The following is a 20,109-nucleotide window of genomic DNA, read 5'->3' on the forward strand; positions in this document are numbered from 1 at the left end:
AGCCCTCTGTAAGGCTCTTTTATTACCGATGAACCACCACAAAGTTGAAAGTGGAACTGTAGCTCAAGTGGTAGAACACCAGTCTTGCAAATGCTAAGAGACAGCATCCGGACCCTGAGTTCAAGCCCCAGTACCGGCGCGCGTGCACGCACACACACACACACACACACACACACACACACACACACACACACACACACACACACACACACACACACACACACACCCTGGGAGGAACAGATGGAAGACCCAGGCTGCATACCAAGACCACTTAGTCATTCCTGATCTTTGTCCTTTTTCCCCGGGAGGGGCTGGACCCTGGCTGTCCTGTGGGTGAGCCTCCCTGCCACCTCCCCAGCCGGGGCAGCGGCGTGGGCTAGCCCTTTACCTGCAGTGGAAGTGCGTGGTTTTCTGTCCATAGAACTGGCAGTCGGCAGTGCCGCAGTCCTCGGTGGCTCGGAAGCGCTGGAAGCCGTCATTGATGAGCTGCGTGTTCTTCTTGTGGAAGTTCTCGTGGGTCATGACGTCGGAGGTGCTCGTGTACACCTTGTTGCAGCCCACCTAGGCAGGCCAGAACGGCCGTCAGGGGATGGGAGCCAAGCCCGGCCCTCCTGGACCAAGGCCAGCGCGGCTGGGTGTGGCTGGGGACCGTGGGGGCCTCTGCTTGAGTGGACCGGGGGGGGGGGGGGCGCGTGAACCCCGGCACTCACCTTTAATTCAGGGGTTTGCTTGGTGGATGGTTCCTGGGCACCAGGCCCTCCCACCCACCTCAGCCGGGCCAGGCCGACAACGTTGCCATATTGAGTAAAAAAGCAGTGTGGCTGAGCACCCTGGCGGGTTGGGCTGTGCCAGTGTCTGCAGCATCTCAGCCGGAAGGGTGGCCCCCCTCTTCTTGGCCAGGTTGTCTTACAGAGCCCATAACAACCCCTGACAGACACGCAGGAGGCACGGGCTGCTCCGTGCAACCCCAAGTCGCTCCCTCTGGGCCTGACACCTTGAAAAAGCCCAGACTCAGTGTGGCATTAAAACAAAGAATTAAACAAAAACCTCCCCAGGAATCGCTCGCAATGCCGCTCCTGCTGTTAAAGCCTGAAAAATGTCTGTCTGTATAAACAGCTCGCTGAATTCCCCCCACACCAATTATGGCCACAGGGAAGGCCCCCACACTGGCCATCAGACAGACGCTGCCCACATCGGAGCTTCTGGAACACTCAGGGTGCCAGCTACCCCCAGTGCTGCACTAGAAGGAAGGGAGGCCCACGGGGGGAGGGGGGTGGGGAGGGGGGCAGTGGTGCCCGGGGGTGGGGGAGAGGACCCGTGGAGGGGTTCTGAGGTGCGGTCACCTGCATGCAGTGGTAGTGGGTGCTCTTCCCATTGAGGTGGCAGCCGTGGTAGTAGACGCTGCAGTCATCCAGCGGGCTGAAGCGCATGAACCCATGCTGCAGGGAGTTGTCACGCTTCTTGTGCATGTTGTAATGCCGGATGACGTCCTGCTTGCTCGTGAACCTCTGCCAGGAGAGAGCGCTGAGCTGGCAAGAGCCCCTGCCCCTAACCCGCATGCCAAGGCTGGCTGCCCAGGCCAGGGCTGGCCCCAAAGCCCTCAGGTCACCCTATAAATAACCCCTCCTAGGGCCAGGGCAGGCCAGACTGCCTGGTGGGTTCCCAGACGCTGGCCGTTGCAGGAATGAGCTGGAGGGCTCAGAGACCCTTCCTAACCTAACCTAACGTCCCCTGGCTCCCCAGCAGTACACACAAGATGCACAGCCCCCGCCCCGACATCCAGGGCTCTGACAGGGGACAATACACCCCACGGTGGCCATGTAGGCTGCGCTGGCAAAACAGAAGAACCCTGTGCAGACTGCCCAGCACCACCAGGGTCACCAGCCCTGGTCAACACCAACTCACCAGCCCTGCCCAGTATCCCCAACCTCAGGAGACCATGGACGGAGTCAGTTAGCAAGGGGCACAGGCTGATGGGCGGAGTCATTAGTCCATGCTCAATTCCCAGTGGAAGGGGGTGGTCACCAGGGCAACAATGGCTGGAGGCCCTACTGGGGCCTTTCTCGGCTGCTATACAGGGATGTGGGTGGGCTGGTAGCTGCCCAAGTGAAGTTGAGGTGACCTGCCCACCTAGGCCCATGCCCCTTCCCCCTCCAGGAAGTCCTGGGCGGACAGGCGGGGTGCGGCCCATACCTGGTAGTTGCACTCGGGGTCCAGGCAGTGGTAGTGCTCGCGGTACTGGTAGGCGCAGTGGATGTGGCCACAGTGCTGGCTGCCAGAGAACCTGAAGAGAAGAGTGAAGGGGTCAGCCCCGGAAGGCCTCTCTGCTAGGGTCCTAGGTCTGAGCAGCCCCTGTCCACACAGCCTGGGTGGGAATGTGTGTGTGTGTGGGGAGGAGACAGGTGAAGTGGTCTGGGGACAGCAGGGCCAAGCATTGGGCCTGTCGGGAATCCCAGCTGCCTGCCAGCCTCCGCCTGGGAGAGAGTGCCCAGTGAGACAGGCCTGGCACCCAGGTGGGTAAGGAAAGTGGAACAGGCCACGAGCGCAAGTTGGAGGAGGGACCGACAAAAGACCTGGAGCTTCTGCAGGTGGCCGATGACCCATTCACGTGCCCCCCTCACCCCCCAGGCCTGGCTGCACCAGCCAGGGCTCTGCGGCTGAGAAGTGTTAAAGGGCTCTCTCTGTTCTGGGCTTTTCCTGACACTTGAAACAGTCCAGAGTTATGAATTTTTAAAGCAGAGCATCTGTTTGGCTTCCCATGGTAGGAGCTCGCTCTCCAGCCGAGTGCACAGCCCGGAGCTCCACGCCGCCCAGCCACCCCGGCTCTGCGGCCGCTGGCTGGCGTGCGGATGGTCCAGCTCCGTGGGGCCATCCCGGGGGCGGCTCTGAGAGCGTGGCCATGGCCACGGGGCGGGGGGAGGGAGGGGGCTTCACGCAGGCAATGGGGTTTCAGGAGATGGGAAGAAGCCCACTGCTGGGGGGGGTGAGGAAGGAGAACTACTCACAAATAAATGTTTAAGTGGAAGCTGCCAAAAGGACCATCTACCAAAAGCCCCGATAATAACGATGGTGATAATAATGATGGTAATAATAATCAAGAGAAGACAGAAGAGTGGAGCGGGGAAGACAGAGGGACAGGAAGAAGTGGGAAGATCATAGAAAAAGCTGCTGCCAGGCTGTGGCCCCGCCAGGCACCAGCCTTGGGGAGGGGGCGGGGCTGGTCTGGAGGTTCTTTGAGGGTCTTCACTGGCCAGTCCTGCTGCCTTTGGAATGGAAACGGGTAGACCTGGAGCCGTGCGTCATCAGGGCCATGGGGAAGGACCACTGTCTTTCTCCACAGTGGCCATCTCTCCATCCCAGGTCCCTGGGGGTGTGGGGACGGAACCCGGGCGGGGCCGGCACTCACCTGTGGCCAGGCCTTCCCACTGAGCCTCCTGTCCCCCAGCCCTACCTGGGGACAAAGCTATCTAAGGACTATGTGGCCTGGGCGCCACCCAAGGGGCAGGGCTGACGTGGTCAGCTTAGGGCCAGGCGTAGAGGGGGCGGGAGGAGGCAGCCTGGCACAGCCCGTCCCCCCTCGCTGCTCCTGGCGTCCCCCACCTTCTCTCCACACTCTCCTCCCCAGGGGCCTACCTGGCAATATATTTCTGGTAAATGTTTACATCTTCGGTGACAGCTGGTTTATCTGTGGGCAATCCGTTCCTGGTGAGACACACAGGGCACAGCTGATTAGTGGACGGGGGCGGCTCAGCCCCCAGCGCATCTGGAGGTTAGCTCTCTGCACTGCGTCCTGGCCCTTCCCTTCTGGGTTCTCCAACAGGCTTGGGATGGGACAGAGAGTCTCTTGGTAGAAGCCTGGCAGAGACTCAGGCCAACTCTGCTGAGGACTGGGCTGCCCAGAGAAGGTGAGGCCAGAGGGCTAGAGGCCCAACCAGGCCAACAGCCCACCCAGACAGGAAGTTTCAGGAACTGAAGCCTGGCTCCCAGCATGCACCGAGCATGAGGGTACTGCCGACCGGTTGGGGCCTGCAGCGGACGGAAGGATATCGTTCGTCCGCATGACCAGGCTAGTTTTTCCGCCCCTGGGTTAAGGCCGAAAGGACCTATGCATCTCCCTGCCAGCCTTCTAGCGGCTTCTTCCTGCCTCCTCCGTGGTCCAGGCTCTGAGCCCAAAGCCAGGAGTACTGGCATGGCCTCCAGAGTGGAGCAGTGTCAGCCTGCCACAGCCTGTGCTCAGTCCTGGTGGCAGCAGTCAGAAGAAGACAATGTGGCAAACGAGGGGTTAGCAAGGGGTCATGGGCACGTGTCCGGGTGTGTGACAGCAAGTACACAGGACATATAGAATATGCAGGTTCACCAGACGAAGGTACAGGAGGTGTGTGTGTGTGCGCGTGTGTGTGTGCGCATGTGTGTGTGTGCGCGTGTGTGTGTGCGCATGTGTGTGCGTGCGTGTGCATGTGTGTTTGGTGTGTGTGCGTGTGCGTGTGTTTGGTGTGCGTGCGCGTGTGCGTGCGTGCGTGTGCGTGCGTGTGTGCGTGCGTGTGTGTGCGTGTGTGTGCGTGCGTGTGTGTTTGGTGTGTGTGTGCGTGCATGTGTGTGTGTTTGGTGCGTGTGTGCGCGTGCGTGTGTGTGCGTGTGTGCGCATGTGTGTGTGTTTGGTGTGTGTGTGCGTGCGTGCGTGTGTGTGCGTGTGCGTGCGTGTGTGCGTGTGTGCGTGTGTGTGCGTGCGTGTGTGCACATGTGTGTGTGTGCGCGTGTGTGTGCGTGTGCGTGTGTGTGTGTGTGCATGGTGGGGGCTGAGCTGGCATAAGTGGATGTACCCACCACTGTGGGCTTCATGGGTAAGGAGGTGGGCCTCTCTGCCTCTCTGCCCAGTCCTGTCCCAAGGCTCAGGTGGTGGGAAGGGGAATCGAGGGGGGCTTACTTGACAGTGGAGACGGTCCCCGTGGTGATGGAGTCTGTTTTGGAGAAGGTTGACTTCAGGTATTCGGGAGTGTTGAAGGAGAGGGAGGCAGGTGGCTCGGGCCCCGGCCCTGGGGCACTGGGGGTGCTGGGCATGCTGGCAAGGGGTGCGGGAGCCAGGCTGGGGGCAGGCGGGCCCTTGGCGGGGCCGGGCTTCTGGATGCCCCGGACGTCGTACTTGGAGGGCCGCCCCACCTTGCCGGTCTTGAAGGCGATGGCCCCGCCCATGTCCGGGCTTCCCTCCCCGGGCTTGAAGAGGTGCAGGTACTTGACGTTCTCTAGGTCGTACTTGGACGGCTTCTTGTAGGTGCTTCCGTTCTGGGGCCGCAGGTTCTCGCCCGTCTTCAGTTTCTGGATGAAGAAGTCGTACTTGGAAGCGCGGGCCACCAAGTTCTGCATCTGGAGGCTGCTGGGTGAGGGCAGGGGCAAGATGGTGGCTTTGGTCTCCAGGTGGGCGGTGTTGCTGGGGAGCCGCAGGCTGGGCAGGGGACCCACCCCCTCCTTGCCCACCCGGTCCTCGGCCTTGGTGCCATGGGCTGGCCAGGAGAGCTGCTCGCCGGCCTTGAGCTTGCGGATGTACTCCTCGTACTTAGAGAACCGGGCGCGTTTGCTGAGGCCGTCCTCAGAGGTGGGCAGCATGGACGAGGCTGCCGCCTCGGGGGTGGAGCCAGCGTGAAGCTTCTCGAAGCTGATCTTCCTGGCCAGCTCATCCCTTGTGTTCTGGTCGTCGTAGCCAAACATGCCAAGGAACTCGGTCATGGTGGATGCCGCGTAGTCCCGCAGGGAGGAGGCCTCTCCTACAGGGGGAGGGGCAGGTCACCTCTGGGGGAAGGGGGGAGCAGGAGAAGGGCAGGAGGCCCCCCATGGTGGACTCCCCCCCCAGAGGGGGAGGAGGCCGGCATGGGGAGGGGGCGGAGCAGGACATGATCTATGGACATTTGGCTCACTTGTTAGGTTTTACGACTCTTAAATTAATTTGTTTTAAAAAAAAGTAATTAATACTGGGGTAAAATAAAACGAGTTCATCAATGCCAGGAAAATCAATTTCCTAAATGTTCTGGCCGATGGCTTTTCAGTACATTAAACAAAGTTTCATAAATGTCTCCGCTCCCTTGCCTTGGCCTAATATGAAAGAGAAGTCATTTTACTGGAAGTAAGGCCAGATCCCGGCCTACCTTCTCGAGTGGGGGCCGTGGTAGTGGGCCGGCCGGCCGGCCAGTCCTGGAGGCAGCCCAGGGCTGAGGGAGATGCTCTGGGTAAGGGAGGGGGGCCCACCTGGAGGGCCTTCCCTGACCCCCACAAACGGATCTCCTGAGCAGATGGGGCTTGTCCTGAGACATGACAGGCCCTGGCCTTCTTGGCCAGGCTCCTCAAGCCGTGATCTTCAGCGTGAGTGCTGAGCAGGGGCAGGGCCCGTGCTGACGCGCCTACCCAGCCTCCCTCAGGCTCCCTGCTCCAGCCTCTCGGCTGTCCCTGTGTGCACACATAGGGTGCTCACTGGAGAGTAAGGGCGAGGGCCAGCAGCACCCATCCATCTTCCCCACAGTCTGCACACAGGGCGTACTGACTCTGGAGGGGCCTCCCGTGTGTACATACATACACACCTCCCACATGCAGTCACACGCGTACTCTCACACACACCTGTTCCCTCCTACGCACCTTCACATACCCACGTACACAAGCTCACATCCATGTGCTGGTTCACATACTCACAGGTTCACATCCCTTAGCTACCTTCCCCAACTTTACAAACATACCCATAGATAATCTCTTAAACCCCACGTGCAGATCCTCACCACAGCCCCCAGGTGGCTGGAGGAAGTGAGCCCATCCAGTGCCACTTTCTCACTGGGCGCCTTCTTTCCTTCCTTCCTTCCTTCCTTCCTTCCTTCCTTCCTTCCTTCCTTCCTTCCTTCCTTCCTTCCTTTCAGGGGGGACAGTTATGGGGCTTGAACTGTAGGCCTGGGCGCTGTCCCTGAGCTTTTGGGCTCAAGGCTAGCACTCTACCACTGGAGTCACATCTCTTACTTCCAGCTTTATGTTGTTAACTAGAGTAAGAGTTGCATGGTGGCCGGATGCCGGTGGGTCACACCTGTCATCCTAGCTACTCCGGAGGCTGAAATCCAAGGATCACAGTTCAAAGCCAGACTGAACAGAAAAGTCCATGAGACTCTTATTTCCAATTAACCCTCAGAAAACCGGAAGTAGCGCTATGGCTCAAAGTGGTAGAGTGCTAGCCTTGAGTGAAATGAGCTCAGGGCAGTGCCTAGGCCACAAGTTCAAGCCCCATGATTGACCAAAAGAAAAAACAAAAAACTCACAAACTTTCTTGCCCAAGCTGGTTTCAAACAATGATCCTCAGATCTCAGCCTCCTGAGTAGTGAAGATTATAGACATGAGCTATCAGCATCCCTACCATCTTTTTTTTGCTAGTTGTGGGGCCTGAACTTTGGGCCTAGGCGCTGTCCCTTAGCTCTTCAGCTCAAGGCTAGCGCTCTACCACTTGAGCCACAGCACTGCTTCTGGCTTTTTCTGCTTATGTGGTGCTGAGGAATTGAGCCCAGGGCCTCATGCATGCAAGGCAAGCACTCTACCACTGAGCCACCTTCCCAGCCCTATCCCTAGCATCTTAATTATTTTTATTTATTTATTTTTTGTTGGTCATGGGGCTTGAACTCTGGACCTGGGCGCTGTCCTTGTGCTCTTCAGCTCAAGGCGAGCGCTCTACCACTTGAGCTACAGCGCCACTTCCGGTTTTCTAGTGGTTTATTGGAGATAGGAGTCCCACGTTCTTTCCTGCCCAGGCTGGCTTTGAACCGAGATCCCCAGATCTCAGCCTCCTGAATAGCTAGGATTACAGGTGTGAGCCACCGGCGCCCGGCTCTAGCATCTTAATTCTTATGCCCTGAAAGAAAGCTCTGTGCTCACAGGCGGTGAGACTCTCACAGCCCAGGGTACCCATACTCTCTCTACTGGGGTGTGAGTCTACCCATCTGGGCACAGAAAGGTGGCTAAGCCCCCCAGTCTGGGGCTCTTAGCAGCTAGGGGAAGCCGGAGAGGACCCTTCTTTACTGAACCACATCCACGCTTGTCAGGTGCGGGAGTCTCAGAGCACACACCAGGGTGTCTGAAAGAACATGGTGGGGCCTGGCGGCACAGCACTAGCTGTGAATATGGAAGGGACTCTGAGCTCCTGGAGGGAGGGGGACATTTCTGGGGGGGGGGGCACTGGGATCTCACTGAGGACAGGACAGTCCCAGGCGGCGTTCTGGCACCCAGGCTGGGCAGAGTGACTCAAGGAGCTCACAGACATCTGGTCTCCTGGCAGGCCCCGGGTCAGTGCGGGCCTGCGCACCAGCCTACCCAGGTTGGGGGCTGGCCCGGCGGGGAGTGGGCTCTGCCGACTGCTGGATGCAGTGGCTCAGGGACCAGGGAGAGGGCTAAAAATAGCTGGAGGCAGCTGAGGCCTCACTAAATATGGCAGAGAAACAGAAGGCTCTGAAGGGCAGGCAGCTTCGAGTAGGGAGGGGCCAGGCGGGGGTCCCAGAGGCAGCCCAGAGCCCCCCACCCCCCTCAGGCCTTCCTGAGCCCCCAGGCATACAGAAGGTGGCCTAGGGAGCCGAGCTCAGGGTGGGCAGCTGGGGCCGTCGCTGGGCTGAGAGGGCGGGCTGGCCAGGAGGCCATGGGCTGTCCAAGCCCCGCCTCCTGCCAGGAGGTGAGGCTACTCCCCTAGCTCCAGGCCTTGAGCAGAGCCCGGGGTGAGCGCAGGGGAAGCTGAGGGGACAGCGGCCCTTGTCCCCGTCCCTCTCCTCTCCCCGGCCCCGCACAATCACCTTGTGTCTGGCAGCGGCAAGGGCTTTTCCTATCAGAGGAAACTGAAGGTCACACTTTTCCTCATTGATCTTGCAATGTTTGTTAATTACTCTGTCACTGATGTGGCGAAGGATAATTAAACAGCTCTGTTTATATCTTATATGCATAATTATGTGGCTGCGCAGGGCTCCCCGCACAGGGAGGAGATGCGCCCCTCACTGCAGGGGGAAGGGGACTGGGGAGCGGGCAGGGGAGGGGCCTGGCTCCGGGAGAAGCCTGGAAGGAGTCTGTGGAGAACAGCCAAGGCCCAGTTCCTGGGGCTCCTCACAGGGAACCCCAGGCCTGCCCTCCCGGGGACAGAAAGAACACCGGGCTGTTCTGCGTCTTGAGGTCAGGGGGACACTGGAGAAGCTGGGCCGGGGCCATCTTGTGGGAGAGGTCAGCCAGAGGACCAGGTCTGGGCAGCGGGGTGTAAGGGAATCTGCTGGCTAGGCGGGTCAGTCCTCCTGCGAGGGGCAGAGGGGTGGCACGGACCGGACCGCAGGCAGGGGAAGGCTGAGGGGGACAAAGCCCTCCCAGGGCTCACGTGGTGTTGGGCGTGGGGCCCCCAAGCCTACCCCTGGCTCCCCACTCCATGTATCATGGCCCCTGGACACTCTACAGGTGTGTGCCATCACGTCAACCACCAGCCACCCTTCTATCCATCCATCCTCCATCCACACAGCCATCCACACACCTGTCCCTCTAGCCTTTGTCTCTGATCCTCTGCCTGCCAGGAGTCCGTGCGGGTCGGATGAGGGGCTGGCCTTTGGAAGTGCAAGCGGGCACGCTCCCTGGACACAGCACCCTTCTCGGCTTCCCCGCGGCGCTGTGCCTTTTTCCAATCTTTGACCCCCACCCCTACCCCGGAGCCAGCCACTCACCTGAAGCCTGCTTGCCACCAGAGCTACCATCATCCTTTGCGGCCGGTCCATCGGCGTCCTTGTCCTCCAGGCCCCCGCTGTCCTTGCAGGGCTCCTGTGCGTGGTCTTCCTCGTCGCTGCAGCCCTGGGGCTGGACCATGTAGACGCCCTCGGGCGGCAGCTCCAGGCCCTCACGGGCGATGCGCCCCAGCACGGGCGCGGGCGCCGGCTCCTCGCTGTACTCCCCATTCACCCACTTCTCGATCACCGCCCGTCTCTTGTCTTCTTCGCTGCGGGGGGCCCGGGTCACCCCAGACTCAGGGCCGCTGCACTCCTTGTCCCGAGGCCGCAGGGGGCTGCCCTCGGCTTGGGGGCCGCCGGCCTCTGCTCCCTTCTCCACCACTACCTGGCGGCTCAGCTTGGCGCAGATGGCGTTGAGTTTCAAGCCGCCTTTGCGCTTGGCCGCCATGGCCGGCTTGCCTGCGGGCGGGTCTGTGCACCGGGTGCCTTCAGCTGCGGGGAGGGAGGGGATATGGCGGTGAGAGGCCTGCGTGGCACAACACAGGCGCCCCGCCCCCACCTTGGGCCGGCCCACACCCCCAAGCCACAGGTCTCCCCATATCACACAATATCACATCAATCATGTCATTTCCATCATGGCTCCAACAAAGTGCTCTGAGACCACCTGGCGCAGCCTCGTCTCCCCCCACAGGCTGGGAGGGCTGGCAGGACCCCGAGCTGCTTTATCCTCCAAGCCTACTACAGTGCCTGGCATGTAGTAGTGGTTCAAAATGAATGAATGAGCCAGGCGCTGGGGGCTCACGCCTGTAACCCTAGCTACTTATGAGGCTGAGATCTGAGGATCGCGGTTCAAAGCCAGCCAGGGCAAGAAAGTCCATGAGACTCTCATCTCCAATTGACCACCAGAAAACCAGAAGTAGCATTGTGGTTCAAGTGGTAGAGCGCTTGCCTTGAGCTGAAGAGCTGAGCGACAGTGCCCAGGCCCAGAGTTCAAGCCCCATGACACCCCCCCCCCCCCCCCCCGCCAAATGAATGAATGAATGAATGGCTCATTAAATCCAAGTCTTCTTCCTGGAACCTGGTTTCAGGAAGCATTTCCTGGGCTTGTCTGGCCCTCAAAAGCCCCACATAAGGGGTGGCACCTCCAAAGACACAAGGGTCGTGGGCACTGAAGCGCAGGTGCTGAGGGGGACAGGACGGCTCGGGGGAGGCTGGCGGGGCCACTCCTCCGCTCCCCCTGCCTGGGATTCACCTCACCACAGGTCCCTGGGGAGGACTCTGCCGCCACCAGCTTCCCGCCTGGGCCAGACTCTTGCCTTGCCGACCCAGCAGCTCCTGGCTGGCATCCCTCCACCCGAGCCGTGCCATCCTCTGGCATTCCTCGGCCAGGTCAAGTCCCTGGGCCCCACCAACCACAACTTCTGCTTGTGGACCACGGAGCCCTTCTCCTTGGCCAGTGGCCACTCAGGATTTCCAAAAGACCTCCATCTTCCTTCAGGAACTTCCCTCATCGGGGTCTTCCTAGCTCCCCACCCTCACCCCGGGGAGCCTCTCTGGCCATCCACACACAGAGCTCCTCTCGAAGGCTGCTCCTCCCCTCCCAGGACTTCCTGCCTTCTCCTGCTGTGCCTTGGCTGGCTCCTGGAGCCCGGAAAGCCTGGCCACTCCTGAGAAGCCCAGAACACGTTGGGACAGCCACAGAGCCCCTGGGCAGAGCTGGACCATGCCGTGTGGCTGCTTGGTCTGCACTCTGCCCCATCAGGGCCCACAGACTGTTGGGGACATAGGGCCAGGAAGGCCAACAAGAGTGCCCACAGCACATACAGCACCCAATTGTCCATCTGTCTGTCCATTTATCCGTTTAGTGCGCACAGGGTGGTGGCCAGGTGAAGGGGTTCAGCTCACATTCCTTTGTGTAGGTGGGAGCCCCATTCAACCATGCCTCTCACACCCCTTCCCAGGGAAACCTGCAGATTCCTGGTGGGAGAAGAGACTCAGACCTGCTCCTCGGGCCTATGGTCCAAAGGCACTGCTCTACGACGGAGCAAACCCCACGAAAACACATACCCACAGAGAGGCCAGAAGTGTGTTCCCAGAGGCCCCAGCCCACACGGGGACGCACACAGATAACCGTCCCTTGACAGACACAGTAGTATCGCTGCCCCAGATCCTCGCCTTGTCGCTAGCTGATGGAGGTGCACGGCCTTGCTGGCTCAGCTCACTGCAGCACAAGGGTCTGCCCGGTCTGCTCGCTGTCCTCCAGTCCCGGACCCCCATGGCTTCAGGACCCCGAACCCTTGCCTTTGCTGGATGTCCATTCTACTCATGACCGTCCACCGCTCCAAGACTTTGCAGAGTTTCCCTGCCTCTTTCTGCAGGGACACAGAGCTCCTGGAAGCCCAGCAGTGTGCCCCGAACCATCACCCCACCCCGTCTCACCTCTGAGCCAGCTAGCAGGCCTCATCTGGCCCGCTGTGTCCCCCGTCCTGGATGGGGAAGGGAAGGGCAGGCGTGGGGGAGGGGAAGCCTACACTATTTTTACCAGGAGGTATGCAGCCAAGTGTGTATGGCAGACGGCAAATGAATCTATAAATATTTATCCCAAGGAAGAGGGAAGCAGAAGCTCCCCAGGCTGCACTTGCTGCTGGTGACACCCCCTTCCTGGGCCCCCCCACACCCATCTTGGAGGCTCCCGAACCCTGGCCCACCCAGCCCAGCCCACCCTCTCTTGCCCTCTCTTGGTCTCGGCTGTGTGCCTGCTCAGTCCCGGCCTGGCACCCCCCCCACCAGCTGTGCTGCAGCTGTGCACCCGGGGCCCGCCCCCAACCCTAGGCCCCTTTGCTCCTGCCAACTCCCCTTACACCTGCCCTCCAGCTGCTGCTCAGCCCCAGCCCACCTGCCGTCCAGATGTTGCCCTCCCTCTGGCTCCCCTGCGGATCCCAAGGGTGGAGGAGGTGGCCGGGGACGCAGGGGCAGAGGCAGAAGCAAGAGTTATGGTGGTAAGTGCCAACACGTGTGGGGCTGAGGTGGTGGGAAGGGGGGTACGTCTGGGGCTGAGTCTCAGCTGCTGCCTGCCCGCTTTCCCGCCTACACCCTGGACCTTTGCCACTGCCACTCCAGCAAGGCCCTGGGACCCACAGACTACCCACCCCCACGGTCTGACCCCAGACTCCTGTCCATGTAAACATGCCTCTGACTTTCTTCCCTAAAACATAAACGCCGTGGCCAGGCCTCAATGGGAGGAAGCCATCCGTCCCCGGCCCTGTCACTGCCCCTTTCATCTCCTTCCCGCCACCAGCCTGCCCGCTGCTCTATTTACACTGGACACTTCCTCTGGGAACAATACTGCCCAGGAGGCAGGCCTGGGCTGGAGGACGGGAGGGCCGAGGACTCCTGCCCCGTTCACCCAGGGACAGGCAGACTCGGGGGGTGAGGGCCGGGGAGGAACAGCCCAGACAGACCTTGAACAGCCCACGCCACTCCTGGTGGCCTGTGTCACCGGTTCCCAGTGGCTCTGGGGTGAGCGCTGGGAGGTGGTAAAGTGCAAGCCGCAGCCTGGTCCCTGAGCGGAGGGAGGCAGGAGCTCCCGGCCCGACTGCCGGCCCCAGGCCTCGGCCAGCTTTGGGCCCTGTAGAAAAGCTGCAGGCTGCAAGTGTGGGCCAGGCCCAGAGCCTGGCATGCAAGGATCTGAGAGAAATCAGCTGAGCCCTGGCGGGGGGGGGGGGGGGGGGGGAGGGGGACACAACGGCAGATGTGCTGCCACACCTGGCTCAACATACTCCGGCCAGGTAACCTCACTTGGCCCGGGAGAGGCAGGGCCAAGGGCCAGGCCTGAGGCTGCCCTCACAGCCCTTCCCCTATCCCAGCAAATGGCCCCTCCTTGGCTCCCCAGGTTCCAAAGCTGCCCTGCCAGGGCTCCAAACTCAACGAGCCCCCAGAGGCGGCCCCTGCGGGGGCGGCACCAACGGTCCTTTACGGCAGGCGCTCACCAAAGCTTCCTAAGAACCCAGATGAGCGGGCGCAAGACCAGGAAGCTGATCCTGCCGCTGCCCTCACAGGCTGGGGCCGAGGCGGTCCGCAACCCAGCTCCAGGGAGGTCCCAGGCCTCTCCCTGCCCGGGGCTCTTTACTTCCCCCATCCCGACTTCCTGTTCCCATACCACAGAGCCCCCTAAAGTGTTAACTGTGATGGGTAAAATGGTGCGGCAGATTGCTACAATAAATAATTTACTGATATTTATAAATATTCAAATCAGCCAGCTTCAGAAATCGAATGAAGGGAGGGCCTTGGGAGAAAGGCCCAGTATGGCATGAATCTCATCACTCCCTCCGAAGGCTGCCGAGGCCAGGGCTCCTGCCAGCGCTGGGTGAGAAGGGGGTGGGGGAGGGCTCCTGGAACTGCACCTGCCCCCTCCCTCCCCGGCCGTGTTCCCCGATCTTTCTGATCGGGGAGGTAAAGGGCTGGAAGGAGCTAGAACTGTTCCTTTCTCACCCAGTCAGAGCCAGGCCCTCTCCTACAGGCAGCCTGGGCTCCAGGGGGAGGAGAGAGGCTTGGAGGTCACAGTCCGTGGCCCTGGGTCTGGGAGTTGCTTGTCCTGCCAAGGGGAGGGCAGTCCCAGGGGCCCGGGGAAGGCCTGGCACCCCCTCCCCATCCGTGAGTAATGTGTTTCGGGGCTGGGCTGCCTGTCAGCTACCAGGCTCCGGGTGCTTTATGGGCTCTGCTTGGTGGCTCTGAACTCCCTGGTAGGAAATAAAGTTCTCCCCGTGCGTCCCTTCTAAACATTTCACTCAGTGGAAACGGTGTTTAAGAAAAATGAGGACATATTTCTTCCTAAGGATGCAGAATCCCTTTGGGCAGCCTAATGCCCGCTGTATATCAGGAGATGGGGAGGCAGGGGCCAGGAGCTGGTCCCCCGGGTTGGCGCTGTGCTGGGGTCCTGCTTCGCTGTGGCCAGAGAACCCAGGGGGCCATGGGCACTGCTGGGCCACTCTGGTGGCTTCTTGGGCCAACCGGCAGCGGACGTGTCCTGAACCTCTTGCCTCTGCTGGGCATTTGCCGTCACCTTGGTGGCCATCAGCTAGCCACATATTGGTTGCTCTGTTTCCAGATGAGACAGCCGAGGTGACAAACACCTCAGGTACCCAGTCAGTGGTGGGAAGACACCTGGCTCAGATGTCCAAGGTGGCAGACCTAACCCGCATGCGCCCTTCCCACAGACTGCGCACCAGTTATCTTGGTATCTCAGGGTAGGCATTCTGATAGAGTTTCCACTGCTACCTTCAACTTCAGCTTCACAGATCGCTGAACACCTTCCACAGATCAGGCCCGGGGCCCAATCCTGAGACTCTGTTGTGATGGGCAGCCCTGTTGGGCAGCACTAAAGACTTACACCTGTAATCCCTGCTACTCAGGCTGCTGAGATCTGAGGATCACGGTTCAAAGCCAGCCCTGGCAGGAAGTCTGTGAAAATCTTATCTCCAGTTAGCAAAAAGCCAGATAAGGAACTGAGAGTTCAAGTGGTAGTGGCCAAGCCTTGAGCAAAAAAGCTAAGGGACAGCTCGTGGGCCTTGAGGTCAAGCCCCAATATCACCACACACATGCAAAAAGCTGCATCCTATATCATTTTGGTTCTTACTTTACTGACTGTTCAGTTCAGAGGGGAATGAATGATTAAAAGTCATTACAAAGAAGTTGGGTCCTGGTGACTCACACTTGTAATCCTTGTTACTTAGGAGGCTGAGATCTGAGAACGGAGGCTCAAAGCCAGCCCGGGCAAAGTCTGTGAGACTCTTTATCTCCAACTAACCACCCCAAAATTTGGAAGTAGCGCTGTGGCTCAAGAGGTATAACGGTAACCTTGAGTGGACAAAGCTCAGGGACAGTGCCAGGCCTTGAGTTCAGACTCAAGGACCAGCACACAGACAGACACAGACACAGACGACACACAGACGCACACACAGAGAGACATACATAGATACACAGACACACATGGCATTACAAAGATAAGCACCAGCTGGTTATCGGTGGCTCACTCCTGTAATCCTAGCTATTCAAGAGGCTGAGAGCTGAGGATCTCGGTTCAAACCTGCCTGGGCAGAAAAGTCCCATAAGGGGCTAGGAAGGTGTCTCAGTGGTAGAGCACTTGCCTTGCATGCATGAGGCCCTGGGATCAATTCCTCAGCACCACATAAGCAGAAAAAGTCAGAAGTGGCACTGTGGCTCAAGTGGTAGAGCACTAGCCTTGAGCTGAAGAGCTGAGGGACAGTGCCCAGGCCCAGAGTTCAGGCTCCATGACCGGCAAAAAAAAAAGAAAAGTCCCATAAGATCCTTATTTCCAATTACCCACTAAAAACTGGAAGTGGTGCTGTGGCTTAAAGAGCTAGAGCACTAGTCTTGAGCACAAAGAGGCTCAGGGATAGCACCTAGGCCCTGAGTTCAAGCCCCACAACCGTACTCCCCTCCCCCAAAAAGACAGGCACCATGGGTCACCCCTACAACCCCAGCAACTTGGGAGGCAGAAGAAGGAGGACTGATGTTGGAGGTCAGACTGGGTAAAGTGAGCTTGAGACCCTATCTGAAAAAACAAACTGAAGTGAAAGGAATAGAGGCATGGCTCAAGTGAGTGGCTGCCTAGCAAGGCCCTGGGTTTAATCCCTACTACCACTGTGTGTGTGTGTGTGTGTGTGTGTGTGTGTGTGTGTGTGTGTGTGTGTGTGTGTGTGTGTGTGTGTGTGTTGGGGGGGGACATGGGTGCCGTGAGCTCTCCCCATGTCCCTCCTCCCCCTCCCATCACAGCCACATCCATCTCAATGGTTCCTTCCCCTTGCTCCCCCTGCAGAAGAAGGGTGTCCTTCCCTTGAGCTTGATCTCATCCTCACCTCAAAACGGATGGACCCCTGGGTCTTTAAGGGAGTGAGGGTTGGCTGCTGTCCCCCCAGGGTTCTGGGCAAGGTCCCTGGTTCTCAACAGCTCCATGCTGGGGAATGGGTGGGGCTTGGTGGCTGGGCCCTAGCTTGTTTATTTATTTATTATGATTTTTTAGTTCAGTTAAAAGGTTTACTATCCAGACGCGTCTAAGTGGCCTCACTTAGCGTAAGTAACTCTATAAATCAGAGGAGCTGCTACCATCCATGGCCCCGGATGGCGATCAATCTCCCCCAGGTCACAGCCAAACAGGAAGGGGGGAAGAAAGAGAGCTACCACCCAGGGGAGATTTAAAACACACACCCCAAGCAAATGCACAGAAACTGCACGCTTGCTTGTGCGCGCGCGCGCGCACACACACACACACACACACACACACGGACATCACCGTACCTGCACAATCACGTTCACACGTGTGCACGCAGAATGGCCCAGACACAAAATGTTGCATGTGGTCATGGTAATAGAACATAGCCAGGGAGAGGACCGAGCCCGATGGGGTGCCTCAGGGGTGGGAGGGGGGGCCCAGACTCCCCAGGGCTGGGCTCTCAGGACCCACGCTGCCCTGCCCCACGGGAGTGGTTCCGGAGGCCGTGTGGCCCCCACTTCTGCCAGCGGGAGCCGTGCCTTTCCCTCCCGCCTGCTCCAGGTAGGCCCTTGCAGGGAGGCAGAAAGAATAAAGTAGGCGGCCACTTAGGGGGGACATGGGTCCCCCACCTGCTCATTTGGCATCCTTACTGTGCCCTGGGGAGGGTGAGCGGCAGGCCGTGGAAACGTCTTATCTTTTCACTGACTGCGGAGGGGCAGGTGGACGCGCGCACCACGCTGCCCTAGAGAGGCCTCCCACTCAGAAGGCCCGGCTGGCTGAGCCACACGCACCAGCCGCCAATGCAGGGGCGGGGGGGGGGGAAGGGGGGCAGCTCCTGACATCCCCTCGGTCTGTGCAGACAAGTCTAAGTGGGGAGACCCTCCGGGGTCCACCTCCCCACCCCGCTGCCCGGAGGCCTCCTGGCTGGCTTGCCTGCCTGCCAGCCCGCCCGCCCGCCCGCCCGCTGCATCTCCCTATGAACTCTATTTCTCTTTCCTCTCTGAAAACAACTGAGCTGTAAATACTGTTTAACCTTCTCCCCCCTCCCCCCTCCCGCCCCCTCCCCTCCGCACTATAAAAACACAAATATGCCATAACTCAGCTGGGCCCGGCCGCCCAGCCTCCAACATGCCCCGCGCCCGGGCCTCTCAGGAAGGTCATTACAAACGACTTTCCGATTCACTGCTCCTGAAATAATTTTGTGTATTAAAACCTGAATCTGCACTTTCTGGGGCCGAAAGCCTCGCTTAATTATGGCGGGTGTCCTTGGGACGGACAGTGATCCTTCACTCGCCAGCCGCACTCCAGCCCTCCGCCCGCCCGCCCGCCCCCCTCCCCGGGCCCAATCTGTTTTCAAAGTGTGTCTGTCCTTTATTGAATTGTTTTCTTTTCCACATTATCAGTTGCCATGGAGACCTCATCTCTCGGATTATTTGAATTTCATTATATCTATTGATTTGGGAGCATTTCATCTTTTTTATTGTTTTTCTGTCAATTTTCAAAACGAATAACCATCTAATTTGCGTCAGTGCTGATTATGTTTGTCCCTCAATAGAGGTCGGCAGCTGCGCTGGGGAAACAAATCAATGAAAAACCATCATAAAACTCCCCACTCCGGTCTCCAGGATGTGTGGGTGACATTCCACGCCTGCGAGAGACACACTCATCAGCCCCAACTTCGGCGGCGGCGGCGGCGGCTCCACTTCTCGTCCGCCTCCTTTGGCCTTAATATTTAATTTCACGATTTGGGACATTATTAGTGGTGTTTTTATTAGCGCGTGTGCATGTGAGTGTTTGGTGGTGGGCTGGCTACTTCATTAATTTGTGGGTGAGGCAGGGAAAACCCCACGGAGGACAGGGCAGACAGCCGTGGCCACGTCTGGGGGCATGGCAGGAAAGCGGAGGAGGAAGAAGAGGAGGAGGAGGAAGGCCCCCCGAGGAGGGGACAGGAGCCTGGGGAACAGGGAGGCCCCCCGAGGAGGGGCTGGGAAAGGGGGCACCGAGCGAAGGGGAGGAAAAGAGGGAATTCAAATTGCTTACTTTGTTGGTTTTTTTAAATAATTTATGCAATTTTAAGCATTTATGTATAAATTTTTTAATAAGCCACCCTGGAGCAAGATGGCCATTAACATCCCAACGTCCTTCTGTCCAATGGGCTGGCGGAGAGGATCAATTTCTGAGAGTACTTTCCCTTTTTTATGACATGATAAAATGCTTTTAAAGCAACTTACACAAATATGGAAATTTTTTTTCTTCCCCCCCCCCCAGCTCCTCTCCCTTCCCCTAACAGCTTTCTATGGGGGGGGAGGTGGGGAGGGGCACGGGTGCACACGTGTGCGCTTGGAAGGCTCGAGTGTGTGTGCATGGACACACACTCACTCTCTCTCTCTCTCTCTCTCTCTCTCTCTCTCTCTCTCTCTCTCTCTCTCTCTCTCCCCCTCCCTCCTGCTGGGGAGGGGACGGAGGGGGGCTGGCGGGGAGACAGCCCCAGTTCTAACTGGAACTGGCCGCCTGTCCTTCTAACAAGGGCATAAACTTTCATTACCCATGCACGCAGTCAAAGACAATTTAGGGAAACGCGCTGCTCGGAAAAGGAAAACCTCAGCGATTCGTCGCCCACTCCGCCACTGCCATGCGGGGGGGGGGGGGGGGGGGAGGGGTTTCTTCCTCCAGCTTGAGGGCACGGGGGGCCCTGAACCCCTGAACCTGCTCAGCAGGAGCCCCCTCCCCCACCCCAAGGCAGGCTTCCCCGTGGTGCCCTCCAGGGGAGGAACCCGGAGAGTGGAGCTTGCCCGCATGCAAAGCCAGGGTGACTGGACAGCGGTGCCCGCCCCCCCCCCCCCCCGGTCTGATCCTTTCTGTGAGACTTTCACCAACCTGGCATGGGCCCTTGAGGGCAATTTGGGGCTCCTTTGTTTGCTGCCACTCCAGGGCCTGGAATAGAGCAGAAGTTTGGCTGTGTGGCCAGATGGACAGACATTTTCGATTTTTTTTTTTTCCCCAAATGAAGACAAAGCAAGAAAACAGGCCCCAAAGTGTCCTGAGGTCCTGGCAGGGGGCCCTACAGTCTCTGAGGGTACAATGCCTACTCAAGAGAGTCCCACTCTGGAAGTGAGTATGGGCAGAAGTGCCTCGGGGGAAACTGAGGCAGGAGCCACTCTCATCCCTACCCTGGGCCTGAGTCCCCAACTTCCTCAGAGATAGAAGCGGGCCTGGAGTGGAGGATGGCAGGTACCCTCAGACTTCAAAACCTCCCCCCTCCCCCAGGCTGACAAGACCAGTCCCAGATCCCAGCGTGGGGGGTGGGGGCCCCTGCCCCTTGCTTGGTGGGATGCGTCCAGCTTTCCCAGACCACCCTTAGCACCTGTGCCCTGGAAGCTTCCAAATCAAATAAACCCA

The 20,109-nt window shown here is 59.1% G+C and overlaps 1 protein-coding gene across 8 annotated transcripts in view; it reads right to left on the reverse strand.

Moving 5' to 3' along the window:
• Casz1 (castor zinc finger 1) overlaps window positions 1-20,109 on the reverse strand; it is a 152,360-nt gene that overhangs the window by 15,951 nt on the left and 116,300 nt on the right. For 5 of the 8 annotated variants that reach the window (XM_070037337.1, XM_070037338.1, XM_070037339.1 and 2 more), the window contains 7 exons: window positions 19,588-19,644; window positions 9,699-10,190; window positions 4,925-5,759; window positions 3,634-3,702; window positions 2,194-2,284; window positions 1,344-1,508; window positions 389-561 (listed from right to left, as the gene is read on the reverse strand). In XM_070037337.1, the coding sequence (XP_069893438.1) occupies window positions 389-561; window positions 1,344-1,508; window positions 2,194-2,284; window positions 3,634-3,702; window positions 4,925-5,759; window positions 9,699-10,190; window positions 19,588-19,644 (1,882 nt within the window). The remainder of the gene's footprint in view (window positions 1-388; window positions 562-1,343; window positions 1,509-2,193; window positions 2,285-3,633; window positions 3,703-4,924; window positions 5,760-9,698; window positions 10,191-19,587; window positions 19,645-20,109) is intronic. The other 3 variants (XM_070037340.1, XM_070037341.1, XM_070037336.1) reach the window with 1 other exon arrangement.

Source organism: Dipodomys merriami, unplaced genomic scaffold, assembly GCF_024711535.1.
Source record: "Dipodomys merriami isolate MVZ:Mamm:240054 unplaced genomic scaffold, mDipMer1.0.p SCAF_28, whole genome shotgun sequence".
Lineage (NCBI taxonomy): Eukaryota > Metazoa > Chordata > Mammalia > Rodentia > Heteromyidae > Dipodomys > Dipodomys merriami.